We start from the raw sequence: 25,669 nt of genomic DNA, 5'->3' as shown, positions 1-25,669 counted from the left end.
TACGTATTTTTCCAGTTATGTTATTGTTTAAGTTTCTCAAGAATATCTGTGAGAAAAACTGAGAAGATAATTAGATAATAGAATCTGCATTTTATGAAGCTTAAGTGATATATTCTTTCATGGAAAATCATATGTAAATGATGCTTTCTCTCTGTTACAGTGGCAGGAAGAGCTAAAGATCCAACAGAAAGAAGATGAAATATGTGAGGCCCAAGAACGTAAAGACAAAGAGTTAGAGGAAAAAAAACACTTCAGAGAAATTATGAAGAGAAGAGAAGAGAAACTACACAAGCAAACTAAACCCTATGAGCTTCCTCCTAGGACTGAAGTAATTTCAATAGAAATAAAATGACCCCCCTCGACCCCAAATTGCAGTCCAAAATGCCAGAAATTGATTGCATGAAAGAGACCAAGATAGCCAGATGTTAGGAAAAAATCCTTCTAAATAATCGGAAGCCATTTCTTAGGAGTCGTTAATCTGCTTCAGACTCTTTAATAGTTGTATCTTAGTCCTGAATTAGCAGCTCTTAATCACATTTAAGTGAAGTGATTTTACTAAACTTTTTCAAGAATACAGCTAGAGCTTTTCCTAACTTTTTTTTCTTGTGATCATACAGCATATTTAATCAATGATTCTCAGAGTATTGATTTTTCAGAGGACAGTTAGAAATGAATTACAAATTATTAATGGGTCACATTTAAGAATTATTTCTTGAAAATGGAATGCACACCAACTGATACTCCTATATTAACTATTATACAAATAAAAGAAGTAAGACTTGCTTGGATTTGTATTTCATGGTCAATCAATGCCACATCAAACTATATGTCAGAAACTTGAATTTGATAAACTACAGTAGATAAACACATCTGGAGGGGCCAGACATCTCAGAATGATTTGGTTTTTAGCACATACCAGAGGATACCCCTCACTGATAGTGGTTTTACTTTGCCAGATAAGTTTATGAGTTTGGATGTGGATGGTCCTGGAAGGCACAGTAACACTTACCAGAGAGATTCATCCAATTAAGAGTCATTTTTTAAATGGCACTTCACTTCCTCTGACGCTCTCAATCTATGGGTAAGAGTACTGGGTTGGGATTCCTGTGATGGCTTACATTCCTTTTCTGGAAAATATAGATAATAATCACACCTCAATTTCACACAGGTGATTTGGTGATACTCAAGAGACAGTTTAGCTTATCATGGATATTGAACTCAAATGACTACCAGCTCCAGAAGGTAAAAAAAAAATCAATGAAAGATGCTATCAAATAAAGTTCCTAGCACTCCTACACTCTGCAATGTATTGTCAGTAAGACAGGATCATATAGTATTTCAAGAAGTTCTCAAATACAATTATTTTTTAAAATAAAAGTTGCTGAATTTTAAGATGGTGGCAACTAATTTTTTAAAAATCACATAATTTGGGGTTAAATTTGACACATAAATTTGACACAAACTTGTGGCCCATATTATGTGAATTTACAGTGTAATAATAACATATAGTAGAAAAATGGAAGGTGGGAAGGGTGTTTTTATTATGATTCCTTACAGGGCTGTTTCAAATCTATGTTGCTTTTTCCAAACCTTTTGTGTCATCCTGGCCTACTCTTACATAAAGTAAGTCAGTTCTCCGATATAATACCTCTCAATGCACCTTTCCAAATACCTTATCTGTGCTTTCTCTACATGTGCAAAGAAATCTCTCCTACAGTCTCCTTTCCCTGAATTTCACCCCCTTCAAAATCACCCCCTAGAGCTCCTATCACTCACTCCTACCCATGGAGGTCTCAATTTTCTATCGTACTTCTTACCAAATTACTCTCTCCTTACGTCCCAAGGTGAGAGCAGCCTTTCTAGACTGCCCTATTAAGTCATAACTTGTCTGATGATTTGTGAGAGAGGGAACCACTTGGCCGTGAGTTGTGGGGAAGGGACTGTGGACATCTCAATGCTACTTTGAAGAATTTCAGCAAATCCTGCTGTTTCAGAACCACTTTCGTAGAAGCCTCGTGCTTCCAATTTCTGTACTGTTCCTACTCTGAGGCATGGACTAGTCTGCCTTATGGCCTCCGTGCTGTAGACTTGGGTTCATTTATTTTTCTACCCTGCTTAGTCTGTTCCCACTTGTTCACCTGCTTTCTAATTTCCACGTTTTTATTTTAGTATTATCAATGTGTTATCTTGTAACAGGTTTATACCTTTTTAAAAAGTAGTTATTTTTCTATCATAGCAGTAGAGATTTGTAAGGGAGCAAAAAAGAATACACACACACACACATATGTAGAGGGAAAGGGATGATTAATCAGAGTGTTTATACCTTTATTCTCAAATTATTCTCTGAACGCCTTTTTTCTTATACTTTAAAATTCATAGACTCTGGAAACACACATCTCTCTTGGTTTTCCTCCTATATCCTTAAATTTTAGCAAAGGCTGGGCCTTGTAGATCTGGGTTCACATTGTAGCTATACCTTTTTCTAGCTATGAAAACACTGAGTATGTCACTGACCCACTGGAGCTTCAAAAGACTCATCTATAGCACCCATCTCTACAAATTATGTAAAGAGTGGCATCAATCAAGAGAACAGAAATGTGTCAGTCATTTTAAGAGAGAATTTAACAAAAGGAATTGTCTCATTTATTTTTTAAATNAACTCACAAACTGTGAGATGATGACCTGAGCTGAAATCAAGAGTTGGATGCTTAATCAACTGAGCCCCCCAGGTGCCCCAATGAAATGAAATTGTTTTAAAGGTGTTAGAGAATGGAGAAAATGAAAATGAATGAGAAATAACACTAACTGCAAGAAGCTGCTTCCACCTCTAGGACCAGGGTATCAGAGAGAAGTGGTCTGAATTATTAAAATCTAGAAGCATGGAGGAGGAGCCGCACACAGTGGGACTCTGCATTCTGTCAGGAAGGCACTGCCCTGCTGCTGCTGGGACCTCTAGCAGGGCACATTAAGGTGATGTGGGGGGCACATAGTAAAAAGGAAACCAGAATACACTGCCTATTGCGGAAACCATGCTGCCAGGAAGAGCAAGAAAATGGAAAGAATACGTTTCTTCCTTTGCCATCGTGGAGCTCTTTCTCCAGGGCTCCTGTCCCCAGCGTCACAAAGCAGACAGAGGGTGGGTGTAGGACTGAAAGACACTAGTTAAGTAACTAGAAAAAACATGTTAACACAATACCTAGAACACATGAACCCAAAATGCAATACAAGTTAGTCCAACCTAACGTAAAGAAAGTTTACTCTAATTTATCTTTATAACTAGCCCTTAATTGTTCCAGTAAGTAGTTAACCTAACACAAACTCAACTGGAACTCTTTATAATTTACCCTTCATATTAATTTTGCCTCAAAATGTGAAACATGTTCTCTGAGTTCCCAGGTGGGTTGGGCACCAGGTGGATTGTCTCAGCAACTCCTGTATATTTGGCTTATGGTTTCTGAGCCCTAGTTACTTATTTCCCCAGTCTTCTCATTTCCAGTTTGTGGTAGAAAGAAGGAGAATGAGAAACATACTCCATGTCTACTTACCCTCCACAGCTCTTACTCATCTTTAAATGCCTCTACTGCTTGGAAGTGTTAACTTCTCTCAGATCTAAATTCCTTTCTACCTACAACATATTTCCATGCTACTTTCACTCTAGGTTTACTTTTAATTTGAAAGAATAAACCTGGGTATTCCTACATTCATTTATTGTGAATTCTATATAGATTTCTCTTAGCAACTACCAAAGTAGCTTCTTCTTCACATAAATTACCTAATAAACCCTTTGCACCCTACTGACAATGAAATATTTATAAGACTTTTAGCCAGTTTTACTTGGGTATTATAAATTAAAAGACAAATATTAGGGGACAAAAGAGAGAAAAGATGAATAGTGAGTAAATTCTGAGTAGCAGAAACATGAAAATAAGCCTTTCTGCTAGTGCAATTTAATAAAGGTAAATCAAAAGATTCACCAAGGTTTGTGGGGCATGCCAAAGAAAATACCCAAAATAAATATCTGTACTCTGACATTACGGAGTGGGTGTTTAGGCCCATGGAGAGGTAGTACACAAAACAAACTCACAGCAAGAATTTTAGAAATAACTCTATTCTAATGTTTAGCAATTATAATTCAAATAATTGATTCTTCTGCTCTTACCAATTAAAATAATCTCTGGGACATGTAACTGTAACTGCCTACTAGTTGATTTGAGTGAACTTTCCCACTGTTTTTGAATTTTTTATGCCAATAAATCCAAAGAAATTTACAGCATATAACTAGTAAAGACGGTTCCTTCTTCCCACATACCACCATACCCATCTTGCTATGTCCATACCACAGGGTTCGATAGCACAGTTTTGCAGAAGTGGCACTTTCAGCATTTTAAGTTGGGCTTTCTGAGCATTTTCAGCTATTTAGCAGCATCTTCAGTCTCTACCTGCAAGGTGACAATAGCAGCCCTGGTCCCCACACCCATCAGTCCTGACTACAAGTACCCTGGTTAGGGATGACTGGTCTATAGTTTCACTGACCTTGACTTCCACATTCCAAAGTTAACTTCTCGGTGATTGCTTTCCAGCTGCTTTCAAATTTTGTCAACTGCTTACACATGAAGCAGTTTTGCTTCACTTGTGGCCAGCTAGTGGCTCCCACTTAAAAATCACCATAGGCCACATGAAGCCACTTCATTCCTCTTCATGTCTCCATTTGCTAAAGTGGGGACATGAATAAGAGCACACATATATGTTTTATATGTGATTACTGGTGATATCTATTGCCTTTCCTGTGGGCTAAACATAAGGGAAGACAGGAAGTCAGGAAAAGCTCCTTTGCCAATGTCTGTATAGAAAAGACATGTCTAGTAATAAATTCAGCCCACACTGTGCTTCCAGCCTTAGGCTGGCCACTGAAAGTATTTGTAAGCCTCCGTGTCCTAATTCTAGCTATTTTCTCTCACATGCCGGATATGTTTGGAAATTTAGAGCAAATTTCATTTTAAATTATCTTCTATAACATAAATTCACATATTTATACAGTTTTGCAAATTCTGTTGATGATTTTGTTATATTTGAGCTACATGCATTTTTCATAGTGACAGAGATTTCAAGGATAATTTGGCTGTAATGTTATTCAAGCTCACTTTTTCCTCCGATCATTCTAGCTAAGGGACCTATTTACATAATACCTAGTGCCTTGTTATTTTTTTTATTCCTGCTTCATTGGAAAGCCAAAAGTAAACAAAAAGAAATGCATTTTAAAGCACTTTTTAGTTAGAAGACCTTTGTGGTATCCAACTTTCTAGTGAAATTTCCCCAGCAGACTCTATATTGGAAAAGGCAGTTTCTCTTTTATGAATTAATGAACATGGTAGAGGTTAAGCATTTCAGAATCACCAGTTCAATGTTTTATATATAGTTAGACTACTGGCAGTACAGTGATGCCTTGACTATTTACTCTCAAGTTTCCTTTTAAGGGCATACATGGGGCACCTGGGTGGCTCAGCTGGTTAAGCGTCTGATTTCGGCTCAGGTCATGATCTCTCAGTTTGTGAGTTCGAGCCCCACACTGGGCTCTGTGCTGACAGCTCGGAGCCTGGAGCCTGCTTCAGATTCTGTGTCTCCCTCTCTCTCTGCCCCTCCTCTATTCACACTCTGTCTCTCTTTCTCAAAAATAAATATTAAAAAAATTTAAGGACATTCATAGTTTGATTTTATTGGAAAGCTGAGTTTGACTATATGCAAAATTCTGATAAAGACTAAATATAAGTAGTTTCCTAGTAGGCCGAGGCAACCAAAGCCAAAGAGAAATATAATGGTGAGAAATCATCTTTTATTTAAGCTAACCATTAATCATTCCCCATACCTGGTTTAAGAAGAGTGAAAATAAGCCTAAGACATAGTTATTCTTTAATTACCAAATAAATGTTTGAAGTCCCTTGAAGAAAAACTCTAGAAAAACCCAATTACAACTCTTGGGGCCAACACTCATAAGAATAGGGAGATGATAAAGGAGAAATGAAATAGCTTATGTTTGTGTTAGTGATTAGAATCAATAATCCAGTGCTTTCATTTTACAGATAAGAAAACTGAGCACTTGTAGTACACCAAGCAAAACATGAGCTATTCATTAGTTCACTGAATACAACAAAACTATGAAGCAGGTACAATTATGTCCATTGAATACTGAAGAAACAGAGGCTTTTGGAAATAATGTGCTATAACATCACTTAGGTCTGTGAGCTCTTAACAACCACACTACATTTCCTCAGAGATTTAGAGAAACAGCAACCCAGAATCTTATCTAAGACCCAATTCTGCTTATGATATCATTCTGAGGCTCTCTGTCCAAACATATCAGACCATTTATGAATACACACAAAACATAAATAAAAACACAAGTATATAAAGTTGAATTGATAGTAAAGCTGTAGATGAACTCTCAAAGGAATTAGAAGTGTGACAATTCATGAAATGTCAAGTGAGTCATGATTATTTTTAGTAATCATTCAGGAGTGAATAATAAAATGCTATCTGTATTCATCCTAATGTGTAGTTAGTATGATCGTTTTGAAAAAATAAATAGTATCTGGGAAGCAAGGAGTAGATTTGGCTGTGCCATTTCTGTGTTCTTTGTAGAATGATTCAACTCAATAAAATGGAGGGGTTTTTTGTTTTTTGTTTTTGTTTCTTTAGCCTATTCCTTGACTCTACTTTATTATCATGTTGTATTGTCAATTAGGAATTGTTTGAACCTTGAAGAAAATCAGTTTTTAAAAAGGATTTTTGACTTTTCTTTCACATCTTGCTTATCCATTCATCTGTCAATGGACACGTAGGTTGGTTCTGTACCTAAGCTATTGTAAATAATGCAGCAATAAACACAGGGATGCATATATCTTTTTGAATCTATGCTTTCATTCCCTTTGTGTAAATAGTCAGTAGTGGAATTATGGGATAATATGGTTATTTCTTTTGATTTTGTGAGGAACCTCAAGAGGGGAGGTGAGTGGAGGGATGGGCAAAATGGGTAAAGGTGAGTGGGAGATACAAGCTTCCAGTTATGGAATGAAGAAGTCATGGGAATAAAAGGCACAACATAGGGGATATAGTTAGTGATATTGTAACAGTGTTGTATGGTGACAGATGGGAAGTACATTTGTGGTGAGCACAGCATAATGCACAGAAAAGTTGAATCACTATGTTGAATATCTGAAATTAATGTACCATTGTATGTCAACTATACTCAAAACAATTTGAAGAAAAGGATTTTGGTAATAGTTGCAACTAGACATAAGGCACAAATAATTCAAAAGACAAACCTTTCATTTTAATTCTGATTTCCTAGCTCTTATTCTTGTATCTGTACCATTTCAACATCAATATAATGCAGGTAATTTTAAGTACCACCATATCTTACATGAACACTGATGGCTATATTTTAAATCTGTCTGTGAAAAGTGAAATGGAATATTAATCCAAGGTTGTAGATGCAGCAATGTCTGTTTCTCCTGGAACAGCAAAATAGCTTTTGGAAAGTAAAGTGGGTATTAAAACTCAGATTTACCCAGGTGGTCCTGTTATTTCTTTACCTTTCTCTATGATTCTAAAGCTTATATTGCCTGTTCACTTGCCTCCTTAAAGTTACTCTAGATAAACAAATACAATGGCAACAATTTAAAGGAAGGACGATAGGCAGGTAAGTGGACGTGGAGATGGTGATGGTGATGAGGAAAATCATGAGGAGGAGGGGAAGGATGATAAAGTAAATGTGTACTGAATCCTTATGTTTTACTGTGGGCCAAATACTGTTAATGCTTCTCGTTTAATTATTATTTTGCACAACTCTAGACATATGTGCAATTATCCCTTCTTCTAGATGAGGAATTAAGACTTAGAGAGATTAGTTAACTTGTTCAAGGTTGCACAGCTAGTAAGTCAGCCTTTTGAACTTGACTGACCTGATTCCCAGGCTTTTGTTCTCAAGCAAATGTGCTGCAGTGAATCTGCAATTATACCAACGTGTTAAGATTGAAAATGGTAACAATCACAAGGAGAATGAAGAGAGTGAGAATAAACTACTTGAGAGCCAAGATTTTGTACTTTTACTCAATAATGTTATTGACCAGAACTTACAACAGTTTCTAGTCCACAGCAAGTTATGAACACATTTCGGGAATAAGTGAATGGATGAATGACATGACATGACATGACATGGAGAGGGTTTAAATTTTTTCTATTAAACTAAAACGTTCATTTTTAGAGAAGCTTGTTCATTTAACAGCAGTGAGTATCCCTTCACATCATGCCATGTTGTGCTGTGGGTGCAATGGATGGCCTACTCTCATGGAGCTTATTATCTGCTTGCTGGCTTCCATATCTATTATAAATCCAAAAGGTTTGTATATATACAGTATATAAAATACAATGTAGTTTAACCGCATTGTAACTGACATCAAAGCCAGTATTTATAATGCTGGGGTCAGAGCACAGTGGGGAAAATTTTGCAAGAAAGAAAAATCATACTAGTTATGTAGAAAATGCAATGCCCTTCCCAGGTTACCTGTCTCCAGATTCATTACCAGAGTCTATTTTTGTGAGCACACTGAAGCCTTTAGAAAATTAATTTTTACAGGTACTACAAATACTGGCATGTTTTTTATATTGTACAAATATATTGATTCCTGTTGATCCTTAATGTCTGATTTGGCTTCTCAATCAAAAGCAATGATTTAAGTATAGCGTTCCTTCCATTGCACTTACCCTCTAACGTGATCACCTAAGAAGAGAAGAAATACTGGTTTTGAGGAAGAGAGGTAAGTAGGGAGAGGTATGACATACAGCCATTTCCAAATACAAAGTCTGTTGTCTGGGTGAGATGAGAAGCCAGATATCTGGTGTTAGCACAAGAGGCCCAAATACTCAGAGAGGATCCTGCACATTGTTACAGAAGGTGTACCAGTCCACCCATTTTGCTGTAGAGGTCAGGCAGGATCTAGCAGACACTGAGAAGATTTAAGGACCCAATAACTCCTCCACTGCCTTACAAAGGCCATACCTCTCCCCTATATATTCAAATGTCGGCTTAGAAAAGAGAATGAGAGACAGAGAATCTGAAAGGCAGCGCAGTTTTCCCAAAAGAAATAAGGTAACATGTAAACAATCTTTTGAGATAGAGGCGGGGGAGAAGGGCCCTAAGCGTACCTCATCCCACAGATACAACTAGGTAACACATCAGTATAAATAACTCAGAAAATGACCCAAAGACTGGCAGAACAAACTAGAAAACTAAATGTAGAGAAGAAGTCACATCAAAGAGGGTAGGAAAGGTGGAGAGTTTGTGGGGAACAAAAGAGACCCTAGGACTATCTTTGGGAGTGTGCTAAGAGGAAACAGCATGGAAGCCCACAGAGATAAAGCATAGGAGCAGCGGTTTGAAAATTGCCTGGCGGGATTTTCATGTAGGCGGGAGCGTTATTTACTAATCTCAAAGCATGTTCCTGAGGGAAAAGAACCTTGGGAGACTCCTCCAGGAACAAAGGAGCTGGCAGGCACCTTCCCCCGCTCCCCCAGCATAAGCAGCTGGAACCAGCTGTGAGAACCTGCAGGAACCAGTTCAGCACCAACATTCCCTACCTAAGTTGCTTGCACCACAACCTGCCCAACAGCATTTCAGTGGATCTGCCTTCTCCAGCCGGGATGGCCTCAGTCCAGATGCTGCAGGCCCCTACCCCAGAAGACCAGCCCAAATCTTGCAAACACGAGGCACCTTGTCCACATGTGCTTTGTGGGTCTGCCCGATCCCACCCAGCCAGACTTGGTCCTAGCAGGAGCAGCAGGAGCAGCAGCAGCAGATCCCCTCTCACAGAGGACTAGTGCACAAACCTTGCTAAAACTGCATGCCCCGCCCCCAAGCATGTTGGGGTTTACCCCCTCCAACACACTTTTGGTGGGAGCCCATTCAAACCAGGGCCACAAGCCTGGTAGTGTGCAAACAACGCTGAAAGGAACCTGCACCACTACAAAGTAACTCCTGCCCTGGGAAGAGGGAAAGATAACCACACACACCAATCAGACTATGGCCCCAGCAGTGGCCTGGGGGAAAATAGCTGGTCTGATTGCAGGCCCTTCCCACCAACAAAACTTCTCAAGGAACAACACAGGGAAAACACCCTGCAGTTGGTGCTAGTGCATCTCTGGCAAACATGTGTTATGACTAAACTTAAGCCCAAGGTAGCCTCAGACTAGTCCACTAACACCACAGGGAACAAACATTGGCCATGATGGGCAAAGAGCCACTGCAGGTGCTTGGACTGAAGGCAAAAGTGGCTCAGCCACAACAGCAGGGTACATGCAACACAGTAGGAGACACCCATGAAGTGCCAGGTTCTGGTAAAAAAAAAAAAAAAGTTGGGGACTCTGCACTGCAACTGCTATAGGACCTCTTCTTCATAAGGCTACTATTTTCAAGAGCAGGTGATTTAGTTGACTTTCCAAACACATAGAAAAAGACACAGAGAGTGAGACAAAATGAAGAGTCAAAAGAATATGTCCCAAATGAAAGAACAGGACAAAACCTCAGTATAAGACCTAAGTGAAATGAAGGTAAGTAATATTGCCTCATTGAGAATGTAAAGTAATGATCATAAGGATACTTACTGGACTTGAGAAAATAGTGGAGGGCATCAGTAATGCCTTAACAAAAGAAATAAAAAAAAAATCAAAGATGTAGAACACAATAAATGAAAGTGAAAATACACTAAATGGAATAAATAGAAGACTAGAAAAAGCAAAAGAACACATCAGTGACCTGGATGACAGACAAGTCATGACAGAGTAATGGAAAGCAATCAAGTTGTACATGAGAGGAAAAAAACTACACAAAATAAGAATAGACAAGAAACAGAAATACCACCAAGTATAATAACATTCACATTATAGGGATTTTAGAAGGAGAAAATAGAGAAAGGGGGCAGAGAACATATCTGAAGAAATAATAGCTGAAAGTGTCCTGCATCTGGGGAAAAACACAAATTCAAATCCAGGAGGCACAGGAATTCCATGAAAAATTAACCCAAGGAAACCCTCACCAAGACACATAGTAATTAAAATGGCAAAGTGTAGTGATAAAAAGGGAATTTTAAAAGCAGCAAGAGAGGGAAAAAGTTACAAAGAAGGGAACCCCATAAGCCTATCAGCTGAGTTTTCAGTAGAATTTTGCAGGCCAGAAGGTACTGGCATAATATGTTCAAAATGCTGAAAGGGAAAAATCTGCGTCCAAGAATACTCTATCTAGCAAGGCTATCCTTTAGAATAGAAGGAGAGATAAAGAGTTTCCCAGACAAACAAAGGTCAAAGGAATTCATCACCACTACAAGAAATGTTAAAAGGACCTCTCTGAGTAGAAAGGAAACATTATAAATAACAGCAAGAAAAGCAGAAAGCATAAAAGCAGTAAAATTAAGTATATCTGTAAAACTAAGTCAAGGGACTCACAAAATAAAAGGATGTAAATTATGACATCATATATTTACAGTATAGAGGTGAGAGGACAGAGGAATAGGTTCAAACTTAGGTGATCATCAACTGAACACAGACTGCTATATGCAGAAGACATTATACACAACCTTAATAGTAACCACAAATCAAAAGCCAGTGATAGGTATGCAAAAATAAGGAGAATGGGATCTAAGTATATCACCAAAGAAAGACAACTTACCATGAGAGAAGAGAACAGGGAAGAAAGAAACAGGGAAAAACTACAAAAATGACCACAAAACAAGTAATAAAATGGCAATAATACATATCTATCAATAATTAGTTTGAATGTAAATGGACAAAATGCACCAATCAACAGATATAGGAACGGATAAAAAAGCAAGACCCAACTATATACTACCTATAAGAGATTCATTTCAGACTTAAAAATATATGCAGGTTAAAAGTGAAAATTAATGTGAAAAGAAGGCTAGGGTAGCAATATTTACATTGGACAAAAAAGACTAAAACAAGGAGTAACAGGAGAAAAAGAGGAAGATATACTGCAGGTTAATATTTATGCACTCAACATGAAAGCACCCAAATACCTAAAACAATTAATAACAAACATAAAGGAAGTAATTGACAGTAATACCTGACTTTTATCAAAGGGAAGATTATCCACACAGAAAATCAACAAGAAAATAGTGGCTTTGAATGACATATTGGACTAGATGGATTTAAAGATATATTCAGAACATTCCATCCTAAGACAACAGAACACACATTTTATTCAAATGCACACAGAACATTCTCAGAATAGATCACATTAGGCCACAAATCTGAGCAAATTCAAAGAGATCAAAGTCATACTATGCATATTTTCAACCATGACACTATGAAATTAGAAATGAACCACAAGAAAAAATCTGGAAAAAACACAAATACATGGACGTTAAATAGCATGCTACTAAACAGTGAATGGGCCAACCAAGAAATCAAAGAAGAAATAAACAATACATGGTAACAAATGAAAATGAAAACACAATGGTCCAAAATCTTTGGGATGTAGCAAAAGCAGTTTTAAAAAGAGATTTTATAGTAATACAGGCTTACCTCAAGAAGAAATAAAAATGCCAACCTAGCCTTACACTTAAAAGAGCTAGAAAAAGAACAAGTAAAAGAGAAAAGCAGGAGGAAGGAAATAATAGAGTACAGCAGAAAAAAATGATATAGAAACTAAAAAACAAAAACAAAACAACAAAGTAATATAGAATAGATCAATGAAAACAGGAGCTAATTCTTTGAAAAGATCAATAAAGTTGATAAACCTTTAACCATATTCATTAAAGAAAAAAGGAGAGAGGGAGGGAGGGATGGAGGATAGGGAGAGGGAGACAGAGAGAGAAGGAGAACCCAAGTAAGCAAAACCAGAAATGAAAGAGGAGAAAAAACAACTGACACCAGAGAAATACAAAGGATTATAAGAGAATGTCATGATAAATTATATGCCAACAAATTGCCAAACAAGAAGAAATGGATAAATTCATAGAGACACATAACTCCTAAAATGGAATCAAGAAGAAATAGAAAATTTCTATTTGTGATTATCAGCAATGAAGCTGAATCAAAAAACTCTCAACAAACAAAATTCCAGGACCAGATGGCTTCACAGGTGAATTCTACCTAACATTTAAAGAAGAGTTCATACCTATTCTTCTTAAACTATTCCAAATGTAGAAAAGGAAAGAAAGCTTCCAAACTCATTCTATTAGGCGAGCATTTCCCTGATACCAAAATCAGATAAAGATACTACAAAAAAGGGAAAGTACAGGCCACTATCTCTGATGAACACAGATGCAAAAATACTCAATAAATATTAGCAAACTAAATCCAACAATAGATTTAAAAAATCATTCACCATGATCAAATGCGATTTATTCCTGGATGCAAGGGTGGGTCAATGTTCACAAATGAATCAAAATGATACATCACATCAATAGAACAAAAGGTAAAAACCATATGATCCTTTTAATAGATGTAGACAAAGCATTTGACAAAGTACAACAGTAATTTATCATAAACATTCTCCACAAAATAGGTTTAGAGAAAACCTACCTCAAGATAATAAAGGCCATGTATGAAAACCCGACAGCTAACATCATCCTCAATGGTGAAACACTAAGAGCTTCTTCTCCCCTAAGGTTAGGAACAAGACAATACTGGCCACTCTCACCACTTTTATTCAACATAGTACTGGAAGTCCTAGCCATAGCAATCAGACAAGAAAAAAGAGAAAGCATCTCAACTGGTAAAGAAGAAGTAAAGCTTTCATTATTTGCAGATGACAAAATACTCTACATATAAAACCCTAAAGATCCCACCAAATATCTACTAAACCTGATAAATTAATTCAGTAAGGTCACAGGATACAAAATCAATATACACATATCTGTTGCATTTCTAATAATGAAGCAGCAGAAAGAGAAATTAAGAGAATAAACCCATTTACAATTGCACCAAAAATAACAAAATACCTAGGACTAAACTTAGCCAAGGAGGTGAAAGATCTGTATTCTGAAACTGTAAAACATTGGTGAAAGGAACGGAAGATGACACAAACATATGGAAAAACATTCACGCCCATGGATTGGAAGAACAAAAATATTGTTAAAATGTCCCTACTACTTAAGAGAATCTACAGATTTAATTAAATCCCTCTCAAAATACCAATATCACTTTTCACAGAACCAGTACTAAAAATCCTAAGATTTGTATGGACACTAAATAGCCAAAGCAATCCTAAAAAAAGGAATGTCATAATTCCAGATTTTAAGTTATATTAGAAAGCTGTAGTTATCAAAACAGTATGGTACTAGTACAGAAATAGACACATAGGTTAATAGAACAAAACAGAGAGCCCAGAAACAAATTCATGATTATATGGTCAATTAATCTTTGATAAAGGAGGCAAAAATATGCATTGGAAAAAAGACAGTCTCTTCAGGAAATGGTGTTGGGGAAACTGGAAAGCCATATGCAAAAGAATGAAAATGGACTGCTTTCTTACACCATACACAAAAATAAACTCAAAATGAATTAAAGACCTAAGTATGGGACCTGATACCATTAAAATCCTCAAAGAGAGCAGAGGCAGTAATTTCTCTGACATAAGCCAAAACAACATTTTTTTAGATATGTCTCCTGAGGCAATAAAATAAAAAATAAACTTTAAGTACTACGTCAAAATAAAAATCTTCTAAACAGCAAACAACCAGCAAAACTAAAAGACAACCTACTGAATGAGAGAAGATATTTGTAAATGACATATCTGATACAGGGTTTGTATCCAAGATACATAAAGAATTTATGTAAAATGACACTGAGAATAAAATAAAATATCAAATTGAAAATGGGCAGAAGAAGTTAACAAACATTTCTCCAAAGAAGACATACAAATGGCTAATACACACATGAAAAGAGGCTTAACATCACTCATCATCAGGGAAATGCAAATCAAAACCACAAGGAGATATCACGTCCTACCCGGCAGTATGGCTAAAATAAAAAACACAAAACAAGTATTGGTGAAAATGTGGAGAAAAATGAACTTCATGCACTGTTGGTGGAAATTCAAACCGGTGTAGCCTCTGTAGAAAACAGTATGGAGGTTCCCCAAAAAATTAATAACTGTCACATGACTCAGTAAGTGCACTACTGGACCTTTATTAAGAAGAGAGCAACACTAATTCGAAAAGATATATGTAGCCCTCTGTTTATTGGAGCATTATTTATGATAGATAAATTATGGAAGCAGTCCAAGTGTCCAGTGATAGGTGGATGAAGCAGAAGCAGTGTATATTTACAATGGAATAATACTCAGCCACAAAAAGGAAGGAAATCTTGCCATTTGCAACAACGTGGGTAGAGTATAGAGAGTATAATGCTAAGTGAAGTAAGCCAGTCAGATAAAGGCAAGTATCATATGATTTCACTCATATGTAGAATTTAAGAACCAAAACATGAACAAAGGAAAAAAACCAGACAACCCAAAAATCAGACTCTTAACTATAGAGAACAGTTACCAGAGGGAAGATGGGTAGAGATCCTTGAAATAAACGAAATAGACTGAGAATACTCTTACCATGATGAGCACTGTGTAAATCATGGAATTGTTAAATAACTGTATTGTATACCTGAAACTAATAAAACACTGTATGCTAACTACACTGAAATTAACATTTAAAGAAGAGAATGTATTGATTTCCTAGATTTGTATAATTTTAAAACAGGCTGAGCTTCATTTTTGCCCTGCCCCAAGATAACTAGCAGAAAGAGTTTCTCAAAGAAGATCCAAGTGGTTTTATAAAATTTCAGAAAATTTTCTCTTTATATTTAAAATATATTATTAAACTAAATTTGCATTCTTGCAACATATATATGAAACCTACATATATAGATGGATATAGAGAGTCTAAACATTATGCACCAATCTGATGTATGCATTCCTTTATTAATTCATTTCGCTAATATTTATTTGCGGTCTGCTGAATTCCAGATACTCTTAGGAATGGTGGATATATCAATGAATCAATTAATGTGAAAGAAAATATTGTATTTTATGTATTAAAAATATATAGGTCTACATATATAAAACAAGTAATAAAAACATGATATAATTCCAGATAGGAATAAGTGAGGATAACAATAAAGCTGGTAGGGACAGAGTAATAAGGGAAAGTCTGTTTCAGATGGAGTCATCATGGATGAACTTTCTAAGGATGTTGGCAAAACTGAAACAAAGACCATTCATTTCATTCTAATTTCCTGAGGGAAGGGCACTGCAGTTTTAACAGCAAGTAAAAATGCCTGAGGTGGTCATTCACACTTTGCTAAATATTTCTTCTTTTCCTCCCTTCTAGGCACATGGTAGCCTTGTATTTTCTGGCACTTTTAGGTTATGATGGGTCATATAGCAAATTCTGGCCAACAAATTGTAGAAAGAAAGGAGTGTCACTTCTGGACTGAAGTATTTACTTGTTGGATTAATAACTTATAGTGTTTCATTTTTTTCCTTTTTAGAATAATAATTAACAATGGTCAAGATATTGGGTCTTCTCTCACCTTCATTATCTTTTAATAAAAATGATGGACCTAATGTTTTAAGAGTTTTAGATTTTTGGAGTTATTACATTACTGCAGAATAACCCAACCTATCCTGATGGGATTGGAGTGAGTTAGTATGTTCAAAGAAAAGCAAGGAACCTGCTGAGGCTGGAGAAGAGTAGGTTCCAGAGACATGGGAAGGAGACGTAGTTAGAAGTAAATTTGGGCCATATCATGTAGAACTATGAAAGCCATGATTCTAGTTTTAGAATTTTTACTGAGTGGTGGGAAATTATTACAGGGAGATGATGAAGCAAACAACTTTAGTCTAATCTGTAATTAGATTAGACTGTGAAACTTACGTTAACAAATATAATAATTTCTTCTGTGAAGATGTTATTTAATTCACCAAAGGTTTAATACGCTTTGCTGAGAACTTATCAAATTATAAAATAGTGATTTAGGAGCTGAAAAGATTTCAACTTGAACCCAACATTTTGGATATGTTGTAACATAAAACAAGGATGAATCTAAGTATTTTTCCATTGGAAACATTTAGAAATTTATAAAATGTATGAAACTAACTTAATAAAAGTAAAACCAAACAACAAAACTTAAAATTGACTCAAGTGTCTTAAAACTTTGTTCAAAGTTATAAATAAAAAATATGCATAACCTTATGCTGCAGAGTGATGCTGTTTGTATTACTGTTGCTCTATTCAAAAAAGAGTTTGACTACTTTATCTTTTCTTTTCAGTAAGAAAGGCATGTATTGATCATATCAATGGCTGTGATTTCTTTAACACAAGCAGAGAGGCATAATATGTAATAGGGGCACCATGAAGCTCATAATGTGTGCATGTACGTGCTTCAGTGGCTTTCATTCACTTTATAGCTTCCATATCAATGGCAAGGAAAATAGGTTTGATTGGATTTGGCAGTAGCTTTCCTCTAACAATACTTTCAGGAGATGGGATTGCTTGGAGTTGAATTCTCAATCATTTCCTGGTCTAAGAAGCAAGATAAAACAATGTCTCCAGCATCAAATGTAGTTAGTTCTTCTATTCCCTTGTATTTTTAATGTTAAAATCATAGTTCTCTGTGCAAAGAATTGATAAATACTATTCTTTCTCACATACACACTAATATCCTTGAAAACTAAGTGAATTTGTTTGACAACTTATTTCTCTGTCTCTGAGATCAAAGCAGTAAGGTAATATTACAATTTGATAACAGGAATAATATTTTGAAATAATTATTACAGACTGTGGGTTTTATTCTTCCCTCCTTCTCCCATATCACGTTCCTTCACCATCATTTTAATATTATAGTACTCAGATGGATGGCACACTCCCATGTCCACATCAGCATTATTCACCATAGCCAAAAGACAGAAGCAACCCAAGTGTCCACTGATAGATGAATAAACAAACTGTGTTTTATACATAGAATGGAAGAGTATTCATCATTAAAAAGGAAGGTACCCTGGAATATGCTAAATTTCAGAGAGGAAGAGAAAGAATAGGTAGCAAGGGCTAAAGGATACCCAACAGAGGCATGGGTGATACAGAAAGTTATCTCTAAGATATTCTCAAAATCAAACCTTTTGAAAACAATGAACCTCTTCCAGAAAGCTAAGTCCAGCTCGAGAAATAGCAACTCTGGCTGCAAATATAGTGACCAGGGATGTGCCATTTTCCACTGATGCCAAGAAGCACTTTTATTTCACATCTTAACATCTCGAGATTGTAATGTTTCCTATAATTGATGGTGTACTACAATTGCTGTCAGCCAAACAACAGTTATGACACAGGTATCAGCCTTAGTCCATTCCCAAACTTGATCACTACCAACCTTACTTCACTTGGTCTGTGTGCATTTTTGGTTCTGTACAAGTTGTGTTGCCTTGCTATCTAAAATGTCTTGTAAAAGATTAAACTATGGGGGCACAGTTGGTTAAGCGTCTGACTTCAGCTCAGGTCATGATCTAATGGTCTGTGAATTGAAGCCCCACACCAGGTTCTGTACTGACAGCTCGGAGCCTGGAGTCTGCTTCAGATTCTGTGTCTCCCTCTCTCTCTGCCCCTCCCAGCTCGCTTGCTCTCGCTCTCTCTCTCTCTCTCTCTCCCCGCCTCTCTCTAATATAAAAAAAACATTAAAAATTTAAAAAATAGATTAGACTATGGTTTAGCACTGAAACAAACGTTAGCTTGTGTTCAGGAAGACACAGAAACAGAACAGCAGAGTATAAACTGGATGTTAGTGAAACAAATGTTTGTTATTGGAAGAATACCTACAACTCCATGTTTGTTTGCAAAACAACAACAAAGTGATTTAAGGACTTTAAAAGGAAGATACACATAAAAGAAGAAGCCATGTAACGTCTTGTCACTGAGTTTGTTTGTTAGCTATTGCAACAATAATGTCCCATAACAGCATCCCCAAACTCAGTGATTAAACAAAACTTATTATTATCATGCCTGTGTCTGAAGATCAGCTGAGGTTCAGCTGGCTTACATGGCAGTTACTTAGACAGCTCAGCTTTTCATGTTTCTGCTCTACATGTTGTATGGTTATAACAAAGTTTCTTTATCCATTCCCCTGTTCATCAATGCTTCCAATTTTAGTGATAGATACTCTCATACTAGACATTTTGTAAACAAATATTTTCATTTCTCCAGGTAGATAACCCAAAGTATAATGCTTAGGTCATAGATAATGAAAGTTGAACTACATAAGAACAACTCAAATGTGTTAGTTGGTGTATAACTTTAGTCACCCCAGCAATGTATGAGGGTTCTACTTGTTCAGTATGTTCATCAGTACTTGGAAGAATCAGTTATTCTGCCATCTTTTGGCTTGTTATCATCCTTACAGTTATTTCTTTTATATGTAATGTGTCTTTTTTTCCCCCCTCTGGATGTTTTAAAATTTTTTCCCTTCTTTTTGGCTTTTAGCAACTTTACTCTGTATCCCTTGGTGTGGTTTTCTTTATTCTACTTGAGTTTTGTTACTTGGGGTTTGTTAAGCTTTGCCATCTGTAGATTGATATCTTTTGTTAAACTTGAAAAAATTTTGGCCATTATTTGCAAAACATGTTTTCTGCCTCATTCTTTTTTTTCCCTTCTTCTAGGACTACAAGTGCACACATTTTAGATAGTTTATTAGTTTCAGAAGTTAAACATGCTCTGTTTATTTTTTCTACCTTTTCTTCTGTTATGAACTTCAGTTAGAAATTCTCTACTGAAGAGCTTTAGTAACACTATCCAATTTGCTTTAATACTCCTACAATGAAATTTTGTTTTGAGATATGATAAACTGCAATTTTAGAAATTGAATTTGATTATTTTAGAATTTCCATATCTCCCAAAATATTTCATCTCTTTAGCCATTTTGTTGATCTTTTCCCATAAATTCTTTAACTTGTTTTTTATAATTATGCTAGGTTCTGGAGCTGCTAATTCTGGTACATGAAGCACCTCTGTTTACATTATTGACTTTTTTTCACTTAGTAATGAGACCTATTTTTTTCTTACATCACATATCACGTTATTACATTCTGAATAATGTGTGTAAAAAGCAATATAAACTTTTCAATTCAAATTTTGCTTCTTCGCCAGAGAATGCCAGCCAGTGACCTTTGCCAGTTCAGGTGAGGGTACTGGTATTAAAAATCTTCATCGAGTCAAACTAAACTAGAAATCACAGCTTTAGTTATGGAGTTCACCTGTGATTAGCCCTGTACCAGTTCTACTGTATAGTCACTGCCTTTTTTTAGCTTGCCCAGATTTCAACTGTGAAAAAGATGGGGTTCAGTTTAAGGCATTTTTGTTTGGATTCAACTTTGGCAGTGCTCCGGGATCCAAGACACAGAAGAATATGTGAGCTCTTTCTGCTAATCAGCCCCTCCTCCATGGCTGAATTCTTAGTAACATTCAGAGAGGTAGACTTGTATGACTGAGCTAACTGTTCTTTGTTTGGACTCTTCCAGATTTGAACATCTCCTGCCATCAGTATCATGTAAAACTTAGCTATTTTCTCTTTGCCCCTGCAGAGTCTCTTCACCTACTGCAGACCCGTATCTCCATCCACCCTTATCCGGACCAACAACTATCCCTCAGGTAGAGAAGCTGCTATGGGACTCTGTTCAACTAGGCAGCACTTGCTTGCTCTAGAATTCAGTTCATTAAGCCTTTATTATATCTTCTGTTCTTCATTATCCTCTTGGGAAATGATGTTTACTTAATCCGCCTTGTTGATTTTGCTCTTACTATGTTTCAGAAAGATTCTCTGGTTATTTTTCACATGAACTACAAGTGGAAGATAATATTCACCTTTGAACTTATATTTGTATTCATAGTTTTATGCTATTTTTCACAAAATTTTCCCCAAAGTGAATAAGCTTTAGGGCTCAAATACCTACATCTCTCTTGAAGGAATTAAAACACTTCATTCAGGAACACATGAGGGGCTCCCATTGGTTAAGGAATCTGATGCTTGATTTCAAAATCAGGTCATGATCTCACAGTTCCTGAGTCTGAGCACTGCCTCAGGCTCTGCGCTGATAGCACCGAGCCTGCTTAGGATCCTCTCTCTGGGCACCCCTGCCCCTCAAAATAAATAAACAAATTTTAAAAATTAAAAAAACACTTCATTCACAGTGCAATTAAAATTTTGTTAAAGTAATCTCTACCCCATTGTAGGGCTTGAACTGACATCCCCAAGATCAAGAGTTGCATGTTCTACTGACTGAGCCAGCCAGATGCCCTCACAGTGCAGTTTTTAAAATCAAGGAGACATTAAAACAGACACAAAATAAATCCTAAATGACATCTGCATCAAACACTTTTTTCTCCTGCTCCACCATCTTTCACCTTCTCTTCTGCCACTTTATGCCCCCCTCTTTTTACTCAAGAATCAGAAATAAAGGTAAGGGTAAGAGCTCAAAACAAAGCAGAGTGGGATCAGAAAGCAAAGGAGAAGCCATGTTGGAGGCAAAGAATTTGGGTAGATTTTAGAGAAAGAAAAAGAATTTTGTGGTATACTTACAAGTTAAGCCTCTAGCAAATTTAGATGTTGAAATTAAATTCATATATTCCATGTTACTGCATTCCATTTTTGACACATAAAGGGGGCAAGATGGCAGAGAAGGTGGGTGGGTTCGCAGTCCACAGGGAGTGTGGCAGAAAGACCGGTGGAGAGGGAAAGGTAAGGTTATTGTGGTCAAGAGGCAAATTGGAAGGAAGGTGAATGCATGGAAAAGTCCTGCACCCAACCCACAAGCCTCATCAGTGTTTTGATTTTGTACATAATTCTTCCCTGCCTCTCCTATCTCCCAGCTTAGAGGATTTGCTTAAAGTTACAGCCAAGCCCCGCTCAATACATTCCCCTCCCCCACACCTTCCTTCCTCACTCCCAGCCCGCACCACACACAGTGGGAAAGCAGTTTAGAGATCTCTCAGCTCTCCCTCACAGGCCCAAGCTGTACACTGATCACTTCCAGCTTACTACTTTTTAAAGAGTTTTGAATTATATTAAAAATAGGGGTTCATGCTAATATACTAAATTCAACTCAGTTTTGAGTTCATCAGCCCAAATCCCTATGTATTTCTATTGTAATTCTTCCCTCCAGCATAAATAATTCCTCTTCTTTTAACAAATCTGTGCAGCCAGTCTGCAGCTCATAAGCTTTAGATATTCTTTGATATCATTTTTTAAATCTCCTGAGCCATGAATGGTCCCTGGCAGCTCTCTGCCAAGGAATTGTTTTAGTTTCTGACAATCTATGGATAGCTGAAACTACACAGATCAAAGTAAGAATATGGACATCCTCAGTTATCCCAGCAAATCCTGAGGGGAAACATGTGTTCTATCCTGAGTCACCACCATAGATTAGTAGGTTTTATCTAGCTGAGAGTGATGGTAAAGAAGACCATGCACATTGGGAGAAAACTCCAATACATTCTGACACTTAGCTCGATTCATCTGCCTTATGGTAGTTTAAGTAGACTTTCTAATTCTATGCATAGTACAAGACATTCATTACTTAAAATTTTCTCTGGATTCAAATACCAAGACTGAACCTTTTCTATTTATACAAGGAGCTTGGACTCTTTCTGTGAGGAGTCAGGTTGACAGCATATGATTTTATAACCATGAAAGGCAATCAGTAGAGAATGTGTCAAAAGCACCAAGTGAGTCATCTTATTTTTCTTTATATCAAAACGTCACAGATTTGAAGACATTAGAAGTCATCTGCTTGATTATGGTGAACAGATCCTGTAGTGGGATGGAAATATTCATTTGCAGCTTAGGTCTGTGAGGGAGAGCTGAGAGATCTCTAAACTGCTTTCCCACTGTGTGTGGTGTGGGCTGGGAGTGAGGAGGAAAGGTGTGGGAGAGGGGAATATATTGAGCGGGGCTTGGCTGTAACTTTAAGCAAATCCTCTAAGCTGGGAGATAGGAGAGGCAGGGAAGAATTATGTACAAAATCAAAACACTGATGAGGCTTGTGGGTTGGGTGCAGGACTTTTCCATGCATTCACTTTCCTTCCTATTTTGCCTCTTGACCACAATAACCTTACCTTTCCCTCTCCACCGGTCTTTCTGCCACACTCCCTGTGGACTGCGAACCCACCCCCCTTCTCTGCCATCTTGCCCTCTTTATGTGTCAAAATGAAATGCAGTAATATGGAATATATGAATTTAATTTCAACATCTAAATTTGCTAGAGGCTTAACTTGTAAGTATACCACAAAATTCTTTTTCTTTCTCTAAAATCTACCCAAATTCTTTGCCTCCAACATGGCTTCTCCTTTGCTTTCTGATCCCACTCTGCTTTGTTTTGAGCTCTTACCCTTACCTTTATTTCTGATTCTTGAGTAAAAAGAGGGGGCATAAAGTGGCAGAAGAGAAGGTGAAAGATGGTGGAGCAGGAGAAAAAAGTGTTTGATGCAGATGTCATTTAGGATTTATTTTGTGTCTGTTTTAATGTCTCCTTGATTTTAAAAACTGCACTGTGAATGATGTGTTTAATTATTTCAGGAGAAATGTAGGTATTTGATCCCTAAAGCTCAATTTGGGGGGAGTTTTTCTTAAAATAATATAAAACTATGAGTACAAATGTAAGTTCAGAATGTGTCAAGAGAACAAGGTGAGTCATCTCATATTTCTTTCTGTCAAAACAGTGCAGAATTAAAAGACATCAGAAATCATCTGCTAGATGGTAGTGAACAGATACTATAGTAGGAATAAGCTGTATTCTGGCAACTATTCCCTTTTTCTTCTGGTCATAGGTATCTAAATTTTCTTTTGCAACATTACTTCTGCTTCATTGTCTGTAGCTTTGTTGAGACTATCAATCAAGGTATACTGCCTTCCTTCTTTTAGAAACAAGTGTCATTCACTCCAGACCATCTGGGTATCTGAACTTTGGGTCTTGAGTTAATGGATAGGAGAATAAAAACCAAAAAAACCTTTGGAGATGTTACTTGTCATCAGCAGTGTGTTAATAAAACTGTCCATGAGTTAATAAAACTGTCCATGAGTTAATAAAACTCACCATGGCCTTCCACCTTCTCTGAGGTGTATCTGTTTCCATCTTGCTGGGCCTGGTTCTCTTCAGTCCTCTGACTGTAGTTCCATCCCATATCCTTCTAATAAATTTCCTTTAATTAAACTAGCCAGGGTCATATTGTTTGCACCAGAGAAAACCACTCCCACAAATGTGACAAGTTAGTGAGATGGTAGATGATTTTAAGACTAATTAGCTACTCCATAATATGTCTCTGCTTTCCTAAGAGCACAAATATTTACTTTAGTATTTAGATACAATTTCTGAAAAAGCTATTTAAGTAGAAGTTGATACTTTGTGGGACTGCAACAAGATGCGAAAAATTTCATCAGGAAGCAATCTAAAGCAGCAACAGCAATCTTCTATGTGGAGAAAATGATGGATCAGTAAGGTAAGACAGTGCTTGTGTTCCTAAATCCAGAAGGGTTTAGAACTGGAATTGCAAACTAAAGTATCTTTAGGGAATGAGCAAGGTTGCAACTGAATGAGTCATCTGTGATACTCACTTCCACAAAGAAATAATACAGTCCACTTTTATTCTTCAGCTTCCTTACGTCTTTTCATTTTCTACCTCTGATGGAGGCGTGCCTAAGGACAGAGTGCTTGACTCTAAGGAGAACATCAATGCCAGTGCAATGGCAAATCACAACTGAAACTCACCCTCATTTTCAGAGAAACAATAGAACGTAAGGATTCAGNAGATCTTTTCTGTGTGATGTATGGGCGCGAGTGCAAGTACGGAGCTCCTTACTTCTCCGCCATCTTGCCAGCCACCTCCTCAGCTCTTTTTTTAAACATTTTTAATGTTTATTTTTGAGAGAGAGAGAGCAAGTGAGTGTGAGCAGGGGAGGGGCGGAAAGAGAGAGAGAGAGGAGGGAGAGAGAGAGAGAAAGGGAGACACAGAATGAGAAGCATGCCCCAGGCTCTGAGCTGTCAGCACAGAGCCCCACATGAAGCTCAAACTCACAGACCGGGTGATTGTGACCTGAGCTGAAGTTGGATGCTTAACTGACTGAGCCACCCAGGCACCCCTCCTCATCTCTTTTCATTGCTGCTTTTCAGGAGGGCTAGCTGAGTAGTACTAGATATTCTGATATTTTTTTTTAAAAAAGTGGTCAAGAATATTGATGTATATTTGAAATATACAATAATCTGTTTATTATATGTTGCTGACGAATATGATTTTTAAAATATGGGTGGATTCTATTCTTGACCTATACTAGAAGCTAGGCTATGATAATTTATATAGATTTGAGACATATAAAACACTTATGCAGACATTTTTGAGGAATGTGGCATAATAGAAGAACCCTAAGCTCACCTTATCCCATAGACACAACCAGTAACACCCATACCCATGTAAATAACCCAGAAAATGACCCAAAGACTGGCAAAACAGACTCTTCATAGCTACATATTGAAGAGGCTACATCAAAGAGGGTTGGAGGGGCAGAGACATGGTGAGAAATCAAATAGATCCATAGAACTGTTCACAGGAGGGAGGGATGCCTTGAG

At 37.0% G+C, this 25,669-nt stretch overlaps 1 protein-coding gene across 3 annotated transcripts in view; it reads left to right on the top strand.

The window, feature by feature from the left end:
- Positions 1–794, top strand: part of TMEM232 (transmembrane protein 232) — a 201,265-nt gene extending 200,471 nt beyond the window's left edge. For all 3 annotated transcript variants that reach the window (XM_077757168.1, XM_077757166.1, XM_077757167.1), the window contains exon 15: positions 161–794. In XM_077757168.1, coding sequence (XP_077613294.1) covers positions 161–352 — 192 coding nt within the window. In that variant the 3' untranslated portion in view covers positions 353–794. The remainder of the gene's footprint in view (positions 1–160) is intronic.
- Positions 795–25,669: the final 24,875 nt, after the last annotated feature.

This window comes from Crocuta crocuta, unplaced genomic scaffold (genome assembly GCF_008692635.1).
Source record: "Crocuta crocuta isolate KB4526 unplaced genomic scaffold, BGI_CrCroc_1.0 scaffold131, whole genome shotgun sequence".
Taxonomy (NCBI): Eukaryota; Metazoa; Chordata; class Mammalia; order Carnivora; family Hyaenidae; genus Crocuta; species Crocuta crocuta.
This window is presented reverse-complemented; position numbering and strand designations above follow the sequence as displayed.